Genomic DNA, 21,017 nt, shown 5'->3' with positions numbered 1-21,017 from the left:
GCCTTCACGACACTATTGTCTGTGTCCATGGGTTATGCATATATGCATGTAAGCTCTTAGGTCAATCTCTCTCCACCCACCCCTGTCTCCCCTCTGAGCTTGGTTAGTCTGTTCCATGATTCTTTGTCTCTGGATCTATTTTGTTCATTAGATTCCACATATGAGTAAGATCATGTGATACTTGTCTTTCTCTGACTGGCTTATTTTGTTAAGCATAATACTCTCCAGGTCCCACCATGCTGTCTCAAAGGGCAAGGGATTCTTCATTTTTACAGCTGCCTAGTATTCCATGGTGTAAATGTCCCAGAAGATGCTTGATATGATTTCAATCCTCTTGAACTTGTAGAGACTTGTTTTGTGTCCTAACATGTGGTCTGCCTTTGAATGTCCCTTGTGCACTTGAGGAGAATGTGTATTCTGCAGCTTTGGGGTGAAATGTTCTGTAAATGTCAATTAAATCCATCTGATCTAGGTGTCATTTAGAGTCACTGTTCCCTGTTGATTTTTTGTCTGGAAGATCTACCCAGTAAAATCAGTGGGGCGTTAAAGTCCCCTACTCTGACTGTATTGTTGTCAGTCTATCCTTTAAAGTCCTTCAGAAGAAGTTTTTTGTTGTTTTTTTCAGCCTGTGTGAGTCTTTTGTTTTGAGGTGGTCTCTTGTAGACAGCATATATTTGGGTCTTGTTTTCTTATCCATTCAGCTACCCTATGTCCTTTTATTGGACTATTTAATCCATTTATATTTAAGGTTATTATTGATAGGTAATTATCTATTCCCATTTTATTTCTTTATGCCCATGTTTCATGTTCTATTTCAACTTATTACAGCAGTCCCTTTAACATTTCTTGCAATGCTGCTTTGGTGGTGATAAACTCCTTTAGCCTTTTTTTTGCCTGTGAAGCTCTTTATTTCACTATCTATTTTGAATGATAGCCTTGTTGGATAGAGTAGTCTTGGTTTCAGATCCTTGTTTTGCATTACCTTGAATACTTCATGCCATTCCCTTCTGGCCTGTAGAGTGTAACTCAGTGTCTTAAAACAACAATTTACTCTTATTCAGCCATTTTCTTTGAGCTGATTGATCTAGGCTCTTTGTCTTGGTGGCTGTGCTTCAAGTTACAGGTGTAGTTGGATTTCGCTCCAGAGCAGATTGGGTTCAGATATGTTCCATGTATATTCATTCTAAGATCCTTTTAAGGGATTTCAGGTAACCCAGTAATTACGTAGTTTCACATGTGTAGTGATAACACAAATGTAAGAGGGCAGGCAGAAATTCATAATACCTCTAAAGGCCTAGGCTCAGAATTGTTATAATGACACATCCAATCATATTCCATAGACATAGTCAAGTCATAGATATAATCTCCAAAGTTATCTTAGGGGTCTTCCCTGGCCTACCTGTCAAAAACTTTAATCCCTTCTCAATGTTTCATATCCCCCTTCCCTGCTTTAAATCTCAGTTTATCACTATCCTATCACTATCAAATCCTTATGTGTATTTAAACTATTTATCTTTTTTATTGTCTGTATCTTCCCTTTACAATACATGTATAATGAGAGTAGAGTTTTCTATATTTTTATTCATTGTATCCCCAGCACGTAGAACATAGTTGATACTCAGTAAGTATTTGTTGAATGAATCAATGAAGGCATGAAGTGAAATAGGATTGGGGAGACCTATCACTCATTAATCTTTTCCCCTCAGTACACTTTTTTGTTGCTGTCGAGATACAATTTTATAAAATAAAATGCACAGATCTTAAGAGTATAGTTTGATAAATTTCAACAAAAGTATACTCATGAAACCGTGGCTCCAGTTAAGATACGGAACACTCCTGTCTCCCTAAAAAGTTTCCTCATGTTCCTTTTCTGTCAGTTTTCCCACCTACAGAAGCAATTACTGTTCTTTATTTTATCACCATAGATTAGTTTTTCCTAGTTTTGAATATCATTTATATGGAATCATATAGCATATACCTTTTTGTATTTCCTACTTGCACTCAACATAATCTTTTTGAGATTTATCCAAGTTGATGCATGTATCAGAAATTAATTCATTTAAAAATAAACTTAACAAAGGATATGAAGGACCTATACACTAAAAACTGTAAGACATTATTAAAAGAAATTGAAGAAAACACAAAGAAATGGAAAACTAATTCATGTTTGTGGATTGGAAGAATCAGCATTGTTAAAATGGCTGTATTACCCAAAGTAATAAACAGATTTAATGCAGTCCCCATCAAAATCCCAATGACATGTTAAAAGAAATAGAACAAGAAATCATCAGATTTATATGGAACCACAAAAGACTCCAAATAGCCAAAGAAACCCTGAGGAAAAAAGAACAAAGCAGGAAGTTTCACACTACCTGACTTCAACTATACTACAAAGCGACAATTATCAAAACAGCAAGATGTTGGCAGAAAAACACACAGACCAATGAGACAGATTTGAGAGCCTAGAAGTAAACCCACAAATATATGGGCAAATGATTTTTGACAAAGTCTTCAAAAATATACATACAATGGAGAAAAGAAAGTCTGTTCAGTAAATGATACAGGGAAAATTGGAAAGCCATGTGCAAAAGAATGAAACTAGACTGGTATTTGTCAGTATACACAAAAATGAACTCAAAATGGATCAAAGACCTGAAACAATAAATTACATAAAATAAAACATAGGTGCTAAACTTAACGGACCTTGGTCTTAGGATTTTATGAATTTGACCCCAAAGGCAGGGAAAGTAAAGGCAAAAATAAATGAATGGGAGTATATTAAACTAAAAAGCTTCTGCACAGCAAAAGAAACCACCAACAAAACAGAAAGGCAACAAACGAATGGAAGAGGATATTTGTAAACAACAGCTCAGCCAAAATATATAAAGAACTCATACAACTCAACAACAAAACCAAAGAATCCAATTAAAAAATGGGTAGAGGACCTGAACAGACACTTTTCCCAAGACGACATACAAGTGGTCAACATATATAAAAAGATGCCCAACTTCAGTAGCTATTAGGGAAGTGCAAATCTCTGATTATATGTAGCACTAATTTAGGTTGTTTTAAGTCCATGATAACTTACATTCCCTTTTCAAGTTATGGTTTAATTGCTGAGGTTTATTTTTGTTGTACTAAACTATGGGAAATTTTTTCATAGAATTTTTTTCAAGTTTATTTTTTGTATGCTTCATTTGGAATCATTTTTGTTTATATACATTGTGTGTGTTCAAGATAGTGGTTCTTAAAAAATTCAGTAAGAGATTTGAAACTATGACAGTGTAACTGTTGTGATCTTTGTGTGCTAATTTTCACTTTACATTTTCAATGCCAGACTTTACAAAAATAGCTGATTTTCATTACTTGCACCTTAATTAGAAATGTTTATTCTCTTCCATGTCTTTGACATAAGTTTTGACTTTACTCTGCTTAAAGACAATTCTTGCACTACAGCCTTTTCATAAAACTAAAAAAAAAAAAAAAAAAAAAAAAGAAGACTATGGGAATTTTGATAGCGATTGCATTAAATCTGTAGATTACTTTTAGTATTGTTTCCTTAATGATATTGAGTCCTCCAACCCATGAACATTGGATGTCTTTTCACTTATTTAGGTCTTTAAAATGTTCTTTTAATAGTGTTTTTTAGTTTTAAGTGCACAAGTCTTTCATTTCCTTGGTTAAATTTACTCCTAGATATTTTATTCTTTAGTTTTACTTCTATTCCAGTTTCATTGTGTTTTATTTCTTTTTGTTGCTAATTGATCTGGCTAGAATTCCTAATATGGTGTTGTATTAGAAGTGGCAAAAAAAGTGGGCATTCTTGTTCCTGCCTTTAGAGCAAAGGCTGTTGTCTTTCATTATTGAGTATAATTTTAATTTCGGGATTTTCATAAATGTCTTTTATCATGCTAAAGAAGTTCCCTTTTATTCATAGGTAAAGCATTTTTATCATGAAAAGCTGTTGCATTTTTCAAATACTTTTTTTGTGTCATTTGAACTGCTGTTTTTTTGTTTTGTTTTTTTCTTCAATCTGTGAATGTGGTTTAATGCTTTCTCTATACTGAATCACCTTTGCAATCCTGGAATAAATCCCACTTGATCATGGGGTATACCCTTTTAATTTGTAGCTGGTTCTACTTTGTTAGTATTTTAAGGATATTTGTATATCTCTCCATATTGGATATTGATTTCTAGTTTTCTTGAGCTCTCTTTATATGACTTTGTTTGTAGGATGATGCTGGCCTCAGAGTGTCTTAGGAAATGTTTCCTCTTCAGTATTTTGGAAGAGTATGAAGGATTGGTATTCTTCTTTAAATGATTGGTAGAATTCAACAGTGAAGCAGTCTGGGCCTGGACTTTTCTTTTTGGGAGGCTTTTGAGTACTGATGCAATCTCTTGTTTTATAAGTCAATTTGATTTTCTATTCTTTTTTTTATGTTAGATTTGGTTTTTATTGTAGTGATTTTTCTATTCTTGAGTCAATTTTGGTGGTTTGTGTGTTTCTAGGAATTTTTCCATTTAATCTAGGTTATCTAATTGGTTGTCATCTAATTGTTCATGGTATTATATTTATATTTTTATTATTTAAGGTCAGCAGTAACATTCCCCACTTTCACTTCTGATTTTAGTAGTTTCAGTTTTGTTTTTTAAAGTCAATTTAGCTAAAGATTTGTCAATGTTGTCAATCTTTTCAAAGAATCAACCTTTCATTTCACTGTAATGTAAATTTGCTTTGTAATTAGCAATTTTCAAACCACATGTGTAGAATGCTCAGAAGTGCTAGGTATTTCGTGTCTTGGCCTTATTAATATACCTATTCAGATTAAATATTCATTATGCTGTTTACCTTTTTAAGGTTAATTAACCTCCCCATTCCCAAAATTATATATAAAATTCTTATTTACTTTGTTTCCAGGCATGTACTGGCATTGAAAACATTGATGAAGCTATTACATTGCTTGAACAAAATAATTGGGACTTAGTGGTAAGTACTTTTTTATTTTTCCAGCTTTATTGAGCTATAATTGACATATAATATTATGTAAGTTTAAGGTGTACAATGTGATGATTCGATATGTGGATGTGTTGTGAAATGATTATAGTAAGGTTAGTTAACACATCCATTACCTCACATAATTACTTTTTTATGTGGTGAGAACTTTTAAGATTTACTCTCTTAACAACTTTATGTATACAGTAAAGTATTATTAACTGTAGTTACCATACTGTACATTATATCCTCAGAACTTACAACTGAAAGTTTATACCCTTTGACTACCTTTGACTATACTCATTCCCCCTACCCCTGGCAGCCACCAATCTACTCTGCTTCTATGGGTTTGATTTTCTTTTCAGATTCTACATATAAGTGAGATCACACAATATTTGTCTTTCTCTGACTTATTTCAAGTACTTTTTTTGTTTATCTGACCACTAATCAAATTTTATGAATTCTTGAATGTCTTAATATTCTTATAGTTGATTCTGCATGCCGTAGCCCATCTCTAACTCTAATCTGAATGGATAAATGTTGTATCTTTAATATGAAATTCATATTTAATATCAAGTTCAGTATTAAATTACTAAATTATGAATTCTTATGTAATTTAAATAATTTAAAAACTTATGTAACTCTGTATTAAGGTTCATCTTCCCTGTAATATTGTGGTGGAGATACTTGAAAGAAGAGAATAGCCAGACTTGTCTGAATAACTCTATTTGATGTTTCCCCCTTACTTCCTGGGGCCTTCACTGATGATTACTCCTTTCTGAAGCTGTTAAAGAAGTGGCATTCTGCTGTGGTTTTCCTTATGAACTTCAGGCAGTTTATTATAAAAGTGGTTTAGGGTTTTTTTTTTGGTTTTTTTTTTGGGTGGAGGAGGTGACAGGAACTCAAAGGCAATGCCCATTACAGCACTGCCATTCACAAAATTGTAATTTATTTACAATTGCAAAGCAAACTAAAAAATGCACAACAATCTTGGAGCAGTATTGGTTGTATTGGGATGGCACAGATATCCTTCATTGCTTTTGAAATCCTAAAAAAGTCTAATTGCAATTTAGAAGAAGTGCTAATTTTTGAAAGTCAAAACTTGAGATGTGTACTTATAGAGCTGAGGTTAGATATGTAGGCATATTCAAATCCATGCATGGACTTACATAACCAACTATCAGTTATCTGTGTGCTTTGTGTAGATTTACTACTATTAATTTTATTACTCAAAATATAAAAAACATTTATTTTTAGCTTGTAAAAGTAATAACGCTCATTGTAATGTACTGAGAAGATAAATTTACAAAGAAGAAATTAATAATCACTTTTAATCCCCTGACTTAGAGATAGTAATTGATTAACATTTTGGGGTATATTATTTTAGGATGTTTTCTCTTAATTATGTGATTAAAGTACAAACGAGATTGTTTTGTTTCTACTGTTTCATGATCTACATTTTTTTAATAATAACCTATCATTAATGTTTTTTGTTCAAGTAAATGTTACTGTTCATCATATTAAAAAATGTTTGTTTAATGTTTACATGGTGTGGTTTTAGCATACTAATTTTACTAATTAGTAGACATTTAAGAATTTTGCAGTATTTTGCTATTATATATTGCTGTAGAAAACATTTTTGTACATATATCCAATTATACTGAACCTGTTATTTCCCTAGAGGATCTTAAATAAATTCAACTTGTAATTAAATTTCTTGGTCAAATTGTACGCATACTTTTAAGTTTTTAGATACTTATAGTTAAATTGCCTTCCAGGATGGTTGCACTAATTTAAATTTCTAACAACTATATATATTTTGAGATTGCCTATTTCATTAAACCGTGCTTTCTTCTTATTATTATTGTGTTGTTGTTTTTTTAAATATATCTTTATTGATTTCAGAGAGAGGAAAGGAGAGGGAGAGAGAGAGCGATAGAAACCTCAATGATGAGAGAGTCATTGATCGGCTGCAGCTCGCAACCCGGGCATATGCCCTGACCGGGAATCGAACCCTGATCTCCTGGATCCCAGGTCGATGCTCAACCACTGAGCCACGCTCGGCCGGGCTTATTATTATTGTTTTAATATTCTGTCACTTGTCAAAATTTACAAATATTTGTATAGCCTGTCTCCAAATCCATACTTCTACCACTGTTCTGTATCCTTAACAAAGCACAGTGTAGGGGGAAGGGGCAGCAACTTATTTGGAATGATGTTCCTAGGTTTCTTGTCTTGAAGCTTCTTTTGCAATAAAGGGCATTGCTCTATTTAGTTTGTACATTTTTATGGTATTTTTTGGAGAGGCTGATGTAAATTATTGGTTGAGATTAAAAATGCCACCGAGCCACTCTTGCTGCATGGTATGGTTGAGAGGGATATGAGGTGGAGTTAAAGGGAGGCTGTGGACTGGGAGTAATAAACTACAAATCTTTGATGTGAAAATTACCATTTATGGGGTTGGATGTAAGTTTTTTCCTTATCTGCTTCCTGTTGGTTTATGTTCATTAGTTTTGAAGGTTAAAACATTTTTGGTTCTGGATCTTTTCTCAGTCCAATCTGTCTAGAGTATTACAGAAGGATAATTTTCCCAGATAGTGTTAAATATTTGAATGGTACAAGTGCTTTCCAACTGTTTCTGAGTTAATTGATTTTGGAAAATGTTGTAATAGCACTTGATTTAAAAACACACTGGTGCTGTATTTGTGCAGAAATGTGATCTTCCACTGTATTGGGCCCAAGCAAAAGCATCAGGCTATCTTTCACAAGCTGAAAACTTTGGCTTTCTTTTGAAATATATGTCCTAGCTAGCTTTTCTCTACAAGTAATCAGCTTTTATCCACAGTAAAGATTTGTTGTACTGAAAAATTGATAAAACACGTGGTCTCTTATGCATGGATATTATAATCATAAATGAGAATAACTTCCTGAAAAAATATTGCAAATATTTTAGCTATTTTATAGATATAGTCACACAAATAAAAAGTATTCTATATAATAAAATAGCACAGTTTCAGGAATTTAGTCATTAGTCACTTTTCCTGATCATGCACATTATTTTTGTTATATAGCTATCCACAAAGCAGTGCTTCCAAACCCTATGTTTTAAGTACCCCACAATTAGACTCTACTTATTTTGAGTCAGTTACAAGTTGTGTTATGTATACTAAAATTTTGAAGACAAAATAATATAAACTTTAGTACTATTGGAAAGCATCTCAGGCTACTGTTTTACTTGACATACAGCCTGTAGTACCCCCTGCCTCCACCTACCTCAGACATTCATTTTTCATTTTTTCCTGCACTTACAGTTGATTCCTTCCTTGCAGATGAGTATTTTCAATTTATATACTGAAAGATAAATACGTAAGGAAGAGTTATTAGTAATGGATTAGAACTTTTACCAAAGGACTGCCTTCTTACATGGAGTATGCTACGTGATTACTAAAAATTGTAATCTGAGCTCCACAATTGACCCATTGCTCATTTTCTGTTTTTAGTATAGAAGAATTTGGACCAGTGGAGAACAGAAGTCTACATGGTTTGTGTTAATTTTGAGTAATCAAACTGTGAGGCAGCTAACTATAGTGGTACACCCATTGCATTAATCTTGAATCAGGAGCCCTGGCTTTTCAAACCTGTTGCCATTATTTTATTGAGTATGGCATAGGTCAAGTTACTTTTCCCTGAACTTCTGAACAACTTCTTATAAATTAAGAGTTTGGACCAGATTATACTCAAGATCCCTTGCATGAAATATTTATGAAGAATCTGTTTCTGTCCTAGTTTCTGTTAAGGTTCTCCAAAAAGCAGTAAATCATGAATAGTAATATAAGCAAACATTTTAATAGAACTTGATGAGTTTGAAACCCTTGTGTACGTACCATTTTGTTTAACCCTTTAAACAACTTTATGATGTAGATAATGGCAGACAGGACAAGATGCTATGCCAGTTGTTTCACAGAAGGCCTGTATATATGAAATTCCTTTAATTAATTAAAATTTCTAATAAATTATAGGAGATCCAAGGAAAGATAGCTGACGTATACTTGGTAACCCAATGCTAAGAGAAAGTAAAAGTAAACATTAACCTAGCCATACTACATTTTAAGTATTCTATGTTCTTAGGAAATGATTTTTGAACTTTGTACTCAATTTCTGCTCTAGTTTGCTGCCTCTGCTGACATAGCTGTTTTGTTGAAGAAAGACTCTATTCAGAGGACTTGTATTTATTTTTGACTACATGTTCCAACTTAAGGCAAAAATGAAACAAATGAGCCTATTTTTGGATCATTACTGAATTTCTAGTCTTCAAAAATAATATTGTATTAATAGAAGCTTATAATAAATTCATAAACACTGAAGAGTCAACCCAAGGAAAATTATCATGCACATAATCTGTCTCATTTTAAGATTAATTTAAGTTTGCGAAGACATTTCCATTTCACTAATTTTCACTTTTGAAGAAATGTTTCTAAATGATTATTCTAAAATTCCTTAGAACAGTTTCTTCTACCCTACTCAGGATGTGGCTATAGAGTTCCTCGAATGTGCACTGCGTTTCTACTTTATACAGTGTTATGAACACCTGCAGTTTTATGAATGAACTAGTTTAACCAGTGACATAATGAGTCTCTGTCATCCTCAGAAAGCAGCCAAGCATTGAGTGCTGCCCTTCATCAATGGCCATTAGACACTGGCTTATGTTTGCACGGATCCTTGCTATGACAAAAGAGAAGTTACTGTGAAGGAATATCTCGTCATATCAATTTCTCTTCCTTTAATATAGCCTTCTTTGTATTCCTTGTTTTTAAGGGGCCATAAGCCCATTATTCTACAGAATTTTTCAATTTATCAATTTGTAATTTGACCACCATCTCACCTCTACTGTCTCTCTTTTTATTGAGGGTCTACTTTGTGCTAGGTATCATGTCAAGTGATTTACCTACATTATTTCATTTACTCTTTACATCAGCTCCCAAAAATGGATAGGTAAGCATTATCTTTATTTTATAGATGACAAACTGAGGTCCAGTGATGTTAAGTAAACTACCTAAGCTCACACTGCTGATAGGGGTAAAACTGATTTTGAACCCAAATCTGTCCATAAAATTTTTCATAGCTTTAAAATCACGATTTCAGGTTATTAGATTTTCTGTATTCAGTATGTTAGTCTCTGAACTTCTATATTTTTCTTTAAAATTTATTTTCCAATTACAGTTTACATTCAATATTGTATTAGCTTTAGGTACATAGCATAGTGGTTAAATAGTCATATACTTTACAAACTGATGCCCCTGGTATTTCAGGTATTCACCTGGCACTATACATAGTTATTACAGTATTATTGACTATGTTCCTTATGCTGTACTTTACATCCCCTTGACTGTTTTGTAACTGCCAATTTGTACCTCTTAATCCCTACACCTTTTGCACCTAGCCCCCCAAACCCCCTCCCCTCTCTCAACCATCAGTCTGTTCTCTGAACTTCTGTATTTTTCTTTCTACAACTCACAACTGATTTCACATTGTCAAGTGAAAGAGCTTTTGCTATAGTTACATAGTGGTACTTTACTCTAAGTATGTTTATGCTTTGTTGTTAAATGTACTGTAAGATTCTAGAGTAAGGGAATTATGTTTCTTATTAATTTCATCTTGGCACATGGTAGTTGCTTAATAAATGATTATTTGACTGATTGATCTTATTATTAGTTCACTTATTTTTAAGTCTGTTTTTCATCTTTGTCATTTGGATACTTGAAAAGTTTGACTCTTACCGCCATTACTGTTCCTTATCTGGCAAACGGAAGGTTTGAGGAAGGAAGGAGGATAACCCAGATAACCAAGGAATAGGATTGGGCTGATTTCTTTGATCTCACTAATAAAATTCATATGTCTCTATCTATTGTAGCTCTTGGAGAAATATTTTTCACAAACAGATCCTTTCCTTTGCAATTTTTTTTAAGCATCTCATAAAAATTTTCCCCTCTTCTGTTTATTTCTGGTGTGCCATTTTACCATAAAGAAAGTGCATCAGATAATCTACTTGAAATTTTTCATCAGTTTTGCCTCTCAGGAGAAAATTAAGTGTGCTAAAAGACGACTGCTTATTTAAAATGTAGTTAGGTAGGTATAAAAATTGTTTCCTATGTTTCAAAGGAAAACTTAAGGTTTTACAAACATGAAATTCTCAGTTTACTAAACTCACAGTTGTTTACATTATCTAATCAGAACTGTTTGAGGTCCACATTTCCCGCCTGACTGAAACTTGAGTTTCTGCTTAGTTTTTTATTGGATTTTGCTTCATACTCTGTGTTTTTTCCTTGAAATATAATACAGTTCTAGAATTACTATATTTATGAGCCAAATGTCTCTTCTTTTATAAAAACTTATGGTAGAAAAAAGTTCAGAAGCTTTAAGACTTAGTAAAAATGTGGGGCGTTAATCACCTAGCAGGAAATGATGTGCCCATTGTTAAATGAAATTTATAAATGTGGCTAATATTTATTGTTTTTTATTTCTAGTACTACTTATCTAACCTGTTTCAGAGCACATTAAACTATTTAAATTAAATTGTAAAGAGTTAGCTCACTGCTAATTCTGAAAGTAGTAGTAATATATGCTACTTATGACTTGAACTATTAAAAGAAAATAAAAATGTAAATGGTTCTGTTTTAAAAAAATTGTTCAGTTCACTCAGATGCAGTCTGATCTTGATACTTTATAAAAGCATGCTAACCTACAATTGGCTTGATTTTAAAAATAGAAATAAACTAGCATTTAACTAATTTATTTCTATTACTGGAAGTGGTTTAAACAAAATGTTGCAGCAAAGTTAGTGGTTTAGCACACCTGTAAATGTGATGACTTGCAGTTCCTTCTGCTGGTTTGAAGGATCAGCTGACATAAATCAGTGTGTGCTTGGAAAAGAAAAAGTAATATAGCAGTTGAAGTTCCTGTTTTTATAATCCTTTTTTATTTGTACCGACAGTTAAAAAATTTAGCTACTTAATGGTAATACAATTTCTTTCTTTTTTTTTTTTTTTAAATATATCTTTATTGATTTCAGAGAAAGGAAAGGAGAGGGAGAGAGAGAGAGAAACCTCAATGATGAGAGAGTCATTGATCGAGCCCGCAACCCAGGCATGTGCCCTGACCGGGAATCGAACCTTGATCGCTTGGATCCCAGGTTGACGCTCAACCGCTGAGCCACGCCCGGCTGGGCTAATTTCTTTAAAATGTTAGTTATACTTCTATCTTTAAGTTAAATGGAAACAAAAATGTTCACATGCAAAATTTTATATTTCCTTATTTTCATTACAAAATTTTTTTTTGAGGTAAGACTGCTTAAAATCTCAGCAATTTAATTCTCTTTTAATAATCTATTTTTAGATTTTGTTTGGTTTATATTTGTTTACTTTGATGGTTTAGTAGTTTTTTATATTTTTGGTGTACTCATGTAGTAGTACTTTCTCTCTTGAGCATGGGTTTTTCTCAAACACATACTTGTTCTATGTCTTAAAAAAATCATAGTCAAGCTTGAAATCTTTCTACATGGTAAATAGAGGTAAAATAGTTCCATAGTTCTTCAGATGCCAAGATGCTCTAAGATCAACTATGCTTTGTCTATATTCACTTTAAACTGAACAGTGGAGTTGTTCTTTGAATACCTCTGTTACAGAATTTAGACCATCTTCCTTAGCTTCCTTACCATTTAACCCTACCTCTTCATTATGAATGAGCTTCCATAACTCAGAAGCATGCATGACTTCATACAGCCAAATAAGCCTGTGTCCTCAGACATGCCATATATATTCCTACAGCCAAGCTTTAGCTTTATAGGTCTCCCTGGATTCCCTCCGAACCCCCTTTCTGTTGCCTCTCCAGATTTCATTCTTACTCTAAGGCCTAACATCCTCTTCTCTGAGGGGGGACACCTATCTTTGGAGCTCTGTGTCCCTTATTGTGGTACTATTCTTCTAACACTTAGCCTTTGCTACATTGTTTGTTCCTCTTCCCTTCACTCCAACACATGGGCATGTGCATACATTTTACTCCCCCACACACTTCCCTCCCTCCCTCCCTCCCTCCCTCCCTCCCTCCCTCCCTCCCTCCCAAGAAAATGTGTAAAATTGTTGAAAGAATTAAAATTACTTACAGCTAGTGTGTAAGGAATCACTTCATGGATATGCATATACTTTGATTCATAGATATAGCTAGGAAAATGCATTATATAATACCTTTAATAAATTCATTACCAGCAGTTGTGTAGAAGATGTTTTTGAAGCTATTTGAGTAGTTCTAATGTATTGCTATATTACCAACATGTTGGCATTTTGATTTTTTTTTCCACCAAGAAATTTGCTGTCTTCTTAATTTCAAAATTGAGGTATAGTTCTAGAGGCCAGTCAGTAGTCTGTAAGTAGAGGTCTGTTTTGTAGTTGACATGGCAAGTGTAATAGCCCTCTCACAAATTCTAGGCTTGAAATTTAGCAGTTTTAGTAGAATATGTCTCAGATTTGTTCAATCTGGATTAATTTCCCTCAGGCATCCAGTGACCTATTCAAAATATAGATTTATGTCTTTGTATTTCTGGAAAGCTTTCTTAGAATATAGTTTTAAATTTTAGTTCTGTTCCATTGCTTTGTTTTTTGTTTTCAAGGTCTCAACAGTATGAATATTATTTATTATTTTGTCTCTCTTCCACTTCTACTACTTTCTCTCTGGTCCTTTTTACTTTTTTCATTACGTTTTTTTCATTCTGTTGGTTGTTTTCCTGCCTTTCTTAAATGCCCCTCAATTAAATTTTGTTGACATCTATTTTCTCTTGGGCACCTTTTAATTCTTCATTTAAGTATACAGTTTGGAGTATTGATTTACAGGTGTGTTTTTTTCCTGTTTCATGGTTATTTTTGGAAGGAATTTTCCTCACTTGATATGTACGAAATTTCATTTCCTGATTTAAAAAAAAATTTTTTTTTGCAGTAGCTCTTAATATATTTGTTGGTTTGTGTGAATGTTCATTTTTATGGTAATGCCGTGATTTACAAGATTTTTATTTAATGGCGCCCTCTTCTGTCAGTTTGGCTAAGTTCAGATACTTTAGCTAGTTTTTTTGGTTGGTTTGGTGTGTGTGTGTGGGGGGGCGGGGGAAGGATGTGAAGGGATAGTGAGGAGTAGTAAGTGCTTTCACTTTATGGTTCTTGTTTGTCTTATAAGACCCTAAAATTTCATGTTTTACTTCTTCTCCCCCTTTACTACTCCATTGGTAACGGGAGTTTTTCACTTTCTTTTCTCTCTGCAGGAGCTATGTGTTTCTTAGACTGCCTCTTTAAATTTATGCCCGTTCCTTTGCGTTTTGCTTTTTGAAGTCCCTTTCCTGTGATATTTGCTCTGATCTGTTTGTACACTCTTTAGTGTTTTCAAATAGATAGGACTTGGCCTCTCAGGCAATAGTTTTAGAGCAATGCAATTCTCTGTTTTCCCTTGTCTGTCTTTTCAGTATTTCTGGGCCTGTCTGTGTGGTGTAGGGATGGCACCAGGAGAGGCCATGTGATAAGAGTTGGTAATTTCTCCCTTTTTATTTACAGTTATTTTGAAATTTCAATATTCTTTTTCTACGAGTCATGATGAGGCCATGATTTTTGTTCAGTTTTATTTTCCCCTTGTTGTTTAGTTTTGTTTTGGATGGTGTAACAGTTTGGGTCCAATCTGGATATGGAAAACCACACAGTAGGTTAAATGGGTAAAGTTGAATATAAATAATTGTTAACTGTGATGTGATATGATGAAACTGTCTTGTACCTTAGGACTGAGGGAGAGAGTACCCATGGAAGGACAAATTAGAAGGGATTAAGACCTTGTTGGAGAATTAGTCACTGGGCAAGTAATTGGCATTCTCAGGTGTACAGATGCGGGGGCAAGTGAGCAATTAGTAGTGTGGGCTTGCATGGAATTGGGGATCCTTTGGGCACAGACAGGCTGTATGTGGAGGGTAAGGAACTTTTAGAAGGAGTAGCAGCAAGGTGTGAACCCTCTGGCCACGGGAAGGCTGTACACAGGGACTTGTAGAGGGAGTCAAGGTACTGGTGATTGGGCAGGAAACCTTTGGACACTGGTTTCCATGTTGAAAGGGCCATGGAAAGATTATCACTAGGCCGAGACTGCAAAGGTTGCAGAGGAATCATGCTTTGGGTCGATGACTGGAGTCACTGGGTGTCCTCGCTCCCACACTGCTGTTTCCCATGCTGCAGCTGGAAACTGCAGGAGTACCTTTTCCTTCTGCAGTGTCCTTCCAATTCTCTCTGCTGGGCAAGTAAACTTAACATTGTGCTCACTTTAAAAGAGATGTTTAAAGGAATACTTGTTTGTTTTTTAAATAACATAATGTCATTGAAGTGTGCATTCGGATGTGACAGTTAGTAAATTGATTAAAAACACAGATGGAAATACTGGATGACAGATAATTAGGCAGCCACTGTTGACTTCAGTTACCTGGAAGTGCCACCAAATTTTATATATGTATACCTTTTCTCTTATTAAACCTTTGCTTTGGAATGCCATCCCTTGGCATTGCAAATCTTTCCTTCCTCTCAGCCTGTCAAATATTTATCCTGCCTCAGGCACACCCTGTTATATTCTTGACCTTAACTTTTTTATTACCAATCACTGATATCTTCTTCATAATCTTAATTTCAAGCATCCCTCTTTCCCACCCTCATCTCATCCCCTTTAATAATCTGACTTGGAAAGTCCTTTAAGCATGCTAGAATCTATGATTCATTGATTTTGCTACCTTTACACTGTCTTTCAGATCCTGTGTATCCACTTTTCCTGACTAGATTTTCTGGTTCCATCATTATATTGACTCTACCATAGATCCAAACTTGGAAGTCTAGTTCTTCTGACTCTAGATTCATATTCCACTATACTAGAGATGGCAAACAGTTTTTAACACACAAACCAACTCTGTTCAACTTTTTTCCCCCTCACTGTGAGCCAAGGCAAATTGATAGTGTCTGCCTCAAAAAGTGTATTAAAGGCTTCTGGGATCATATCCAATTTAGCAGGAAAAATGACATAATTGCTTCTGAATACATACTGAATATTTGTTTTAGAGAATCTTAATCAGTTGTGATCACTGGTATGTTCAAATAATGAATTTGGGTTTTGGTTTTAGACGAAGATAAATGGCATCGGTAACATCTCTACTCCCAACACCTGGCATGATGTTCTAAAAAGCTAATATGTAATTCCAAAATTAATTTTTCTTTTTCACTTAATTAATTAATTAATTAAAATATTATATTGAGTTCCTACTATGTGCCAGCACTTTTCTAGGCACTGGGAATATAGCAGTGAACAAGGCAAACAAGGTCCATCTTATTGGAACTGAGAGTCTTGGATGGGTGGGAACCCTATTATTTGCAAGTAAATTTATAAATATACAATATAATCTTAGAAAGTGATAGGTACCATGAAGAAAAACAAACAGGACTAAAGATAGAGTAATTTTATATTGTGGAGTCAGGTAAGGTTATTTTATGGGGTAGCATTTTTGTTGACACCTGAGAATGAGGAGCCAGCCATGTAAAGATTGAAGAAAAAGCATTGTAGCGACAAAGGGAAGAGCAAATACAAAGACCCTGAGGTGATGCCAACCTATGTTTGAGGAAGAGGTAGAAGTCTGATGTGGCTAGAGTATAGTGAGAAAAAGAGGGGGAATTCCTAGAGAAGCCAGAACAAAAAATGGGGGCCTGATTTTGTAGCACTTTGTAGATGAGTTTTGTGTGTATCAAGAGCATTCAATTTGATAACTCATAATCCAAAAATGATTTTCTCACTAAATGTATGAAACATTTAAATACATGCTTAATAATGATATAAAGTTATATTGGTTTGGATTACAAAGTTGTGTTCTCTTACAATAGACCTCAAATGACAAGCTATTTAATAACTGTCAATGAAGAAACAATGGAAGAACTCTTCATTGTTCTGAAGAAATCTTTACATAGACCCTTGGTTTTTTTTTTGTATTTACCTACCTTTCACCATCTGGACTGCACTGATCTAGGAGCTCAAAATAGAGAGTTTTTCATCAGAATGAAAGTATTGGTTCTGGTCAGTCAATGTGAAAGGGTTAAACTTTTAGTGGGTGTAATGAAGTTCAGTGCAGTTAGTCAGTGTATCTGGACCCAGTACTCCTATTTCGGGTGAGAAGACTCAGTATACTTAGACAAGTATAATAGGATCTTAAATTTTTGGTCAGTAAGTGAGATGAAGTCTAGAATTCCACGTAAGTTAGAAAGTATAATGAGGCGCTTTTGTTCCTAGTCAGGAAATGTAACCAAGTCCAAATCTCTTAGTCTGGAAATGCAGTGACCTAGCATTTTTGGTTAGGAAGTATAATAGTCCAACACTTAGGCACATATTGCTTAGCAACTGGTATGAAGGTTTGACGGAAAGGAAATAGAAACTAATGGTCACAGTGAAGTTTTAGAATCGTTACTTTATTCAAGCCATGCTTTTTTTTTTTTTTTCAAAGAGTGTTTTTACTTTTTTTTTTTTTTTAAAAAACATGTCTTTATTGATTTCAGAGAGGAGGGTAGAGGGGGAGAGAGAGAGAAACATCAATGATGAGAGAATCATTGATTGGCTGCCTCCTGCATGCGCCCTGCTGGGGGTCGAGCCTGCAACCTGGTCATATGCCCTGATTGGGAATCGAACCTCGATCTCCTGGATCCTAGGTCGGTTCCTCAACCGCTGAGCCATGTCCGGCCAGCTCAAGCCATGCTTTTGATTGATCTCTTTAAAACTGTGTGCCTCATATCTGGGCTTTTCTTTATCTTGATAACTTCCCTTAAAAAACCTTTTACTCTCTGGATTTTCATTCTCTCCAAGTATTTTTGTATCATTATATTAATTAATTGGCTTGTTCAAAATGTTGCTTTTCAAATAACTTCATATTGTTTTCTCTATTTTTCCTGTGCTAGTCAAAGGCTTAGACTTCTTACCCTTATCTTCCTTTTTATTGAAACCTTGAAGGCAGAGAAACAAATGTAAAACATAACTAGGTTTAGCCCGTTTCTTCTGAGTTTACTACTATTATATTTTAAAAATATAATTAATTATTTTAATACATGAACAAATACATAGATATTGGAAAAATTGAAAATTACATAAAAGCAACAAAGGAGAAAGCCACTTATAATCCTGCGCTACAACTTTTGGTGGCATTTTGGTATATTTCTTTTTAGTCTTTTTTATTTTTCTCACATGCTTATGTGTAAGCATGCTTACATATATATCACTTTTTCTTAAACTGTTTTGGATCACACATATCTTAAAATTTTTGAAACCCATAGATGAGAAAAAAGTGCATAAAAGTTAAAGAAAAAATTTATGTATATTTTCAGGGGGATTCAGGAATCAGCCTGTTAGCATGAGTCTTTTTCATTTATTGTCATGTGTTGTTGCTGAAACTTCTTATTTTAGATCTCATTCTGCTGCAATAGAGCCATTGCTGCCCCAGATCTTGGGGTCATGGTAATGCTATAGTTGGAATGTAAGGTTATAGTTACCACTCTCATAGTTCATGTTCACTGTTAGCTATTTTGTCAAAGTGTGACACTTGGGTACCAGGGGGCTGGGTCCTGAGGGACTTCCAATTTCAGTAACATGTAGTGTCAGTGCCAGTATTACCTCAGTAACTCAGGTTGCAGTTTTTTATTAACTCAGTAGTAACCCATTGTAAGATGTACCATAATAATTTTTTAAAATTAATCCTCGATTGATATACATTTAAGCTAATTTTTCAGTATTTATTATAAGTGAAACAGTGTACAGTAAATACCCTTACATATACTTGTCTGACAGTTTCTGTGTATTATATTCCTAGAAGTAAAATTGCTCAGTCAAATTTGATATGAATTGCCTGGTTACACTTGATTACTGTACCAGTTTATAGACAACAAAGTTTATCTTTGCTAACACTAGGCATTATGGAATATTTTTACTAGTTATAATTTTTAAAAAGTGAAATGCATAGATCTTAAGCATACAGATATATGAATTTTGACAATTCTATATATCTGTGTACCTAATACTTCCATCAATATATAGAACATTTCCGTTATCACAAAAAGTTTTCTAGCAAATCTTCCTCATATGTTTATAGGTCATTTATTTATAGTCTTTGGTAAAGCATCCAGATCTTTTGTGCGTTGTATTTGGATTGTTTTTCTTATTACTGAATTATAGGATATATACATATATATAAAGATGCTTGCCCTTTGTCAGATATATGTATTGTAAATATTTTTTTCTGGGATATGGCTTACCATTTCTTTTTCTTAATACTATCATTTGAAATACAGAGGGTTTTAATTTTGATGTTCATTTTATGTATTATTTTCTTTAATTATTCATGCTTTTGTTATCTAGGAAATTCTTGCCTTATACAAGGTCATAAAGTTTTTCTTCTTCGTTGTTCCCTGCAAGTTTTATAGTTTTAGCTTTTATGTTAAGGTATAAAATCCATTTTGAGGTAATGTTCTTGTATGGTGTAAATTTAGATTCGAAGTTCTTTTTATTTTATATTTTCTGCCAATGGATATCTAGTTGTCCAGCACCATTTGTGAAAAGATTATTCCTTCCTCATTAAATTACCTTGTTACCCTTATTGAAAATCAGTAAACTTATATGTTATACTATAGCTTTGAGGAATGGGTTTGTTCCTATTCCTCATAGTGTTGAAGTAGGGAATTAGGATCTAGTTCAGTTTGACTCAGTGGTTAGAATGTTGGCCTGAGGACCCAAGGGTTGAGGGTTCAATTCCTGGTCAGGGGCACATACCTCGGTTTTTAAACCAAAAACCTAAGAGTAAAGTTGCTTATTTAGCCTGGCCGACGTGGCTCAGTGGTTGAGCATCGACCTGTGATCCAGGAGAACAGGGTTCATTTCCCTGTCAGGGCACAGGTCCGGGTTGTACGTTTGATCCCCAGTGGGGACGTGCAGGAGGCAGCTGATCCATGACTCTCTTCATCACTGATGTTTCTCTCTCTCCCTTTCCCTCTCCCTCTCTCTGAAATCAATAAAGATATATATATATATATATATATATATGTTTTAAAAGTTGCTTATTAAAAGAGATTCCTCTGCCCTGTTTGTTTTTTTTTAATGCTTTTGATACTCTATGAAATTAATTTCCAGAAAGGTTGTATCTGTTTGCAATCCCACCAGTAGTATATAAGAAAGCCTTTTCATTGTATTCTTAGCAACAGTAGATACCTGTGTGTGTGTGTGTGTGTGTGTGTGTGTGTGTGTGTGTCTGTCTGTATATTTGCCAGTCTAAGTAAGCATGCTCTTTTGTTTTGATTTTTATGTCTTTGGTTGAGATTTTGTCTTCTCATATGTTGTATTGGTCATTTATATTTATTCCCTGTGAGTTTTGTATACTTTGTCTATTTTTTCAGTTACTTAAAATTTCTTTAGTGAATTTCTATAACTAGCTATTAAATACATGTGCTTTAAAAAAATCATGTATGTGTGCTTATTTTTTCCTATTTTGTTATTTAAATTTCTGGGGCTTGTGAGTGTACAGTTTTACTTTTGTGTGGTCAAATCTGTCAACTTCTTTTTTCCTTTGTTAGTATGCTTAGATAGGGCTTTTTTACTATAAGATCATATTGCTTCTAGCACTGCTATGTTTTCTTTTTTTTTTCACATTTAACTCTTTAATCAACGTAAGATCTGTTATTGTAGAAATAATCTAACTTACTGTTTTCTCAGTTAATTAGTCGTTAATTTTAACTAGGAACATTTTCTTACAGTCCGTTTTCTCTTTGACTTGAAATGTCACCTTTAGCATATGTTGATGTTTTCTATATGCTAGGGTTTCTTTTTGTCCCTCTGATTTTTAAAATTTGTTTTTGCCCTGCCCGAGTGGCTCAGTTGGCTGGAGTGTCGTCCCGTACATCAAGAAGTGGCAGGTTCTACATTTTTCGATCCCTGGTCGGGGCCTGTG

At 34.0% G+C, this 21,017-nt stretch overlaps 1 protein-coding gene across 1 annotated transcript in view; it reads left to right on the top strand.

Annotated features, from left to right (window-relative positions):
- Positions 1-21,017, top strand: part of FAF1 (Fas associated factor 1) — a 276,569-nt gene that overhangs the window by 25,395 nt on the left and 230,157 nt on the right. Inside the window, exon 2 of the mRNA XM_016214169.2 lies at positions 4,919-4,987. Within this exon, the coding sequence (XP_016069655.1) occupies positions 4,919-4,987 (69 nt within the window). The remainder of the gene's footprint in view (positions 1-4,918; positions 4,988-21,017) is intronic.

Source organism: Miniopterus natalensis, chromosome 9 (assembly GCF_054644295.1).
Source record: "Miniopterus natalensis isolate mMinNat1 chromosome 9, mMinNat1.hap1, whole genome shotgun sequence".
Classification (NCBI taxonomy): domain Eukaryota; kingdom Metazoa; phylum Chordata; class Mammalia; order Chiroptera; family Miniopteridae; genus Miniopterus; species Miniopterus natalensis.
Note: the sequence above shows the minus strand (reverse complement) of the source record. Positions and strands in the feature narration are given on the sequence as shown.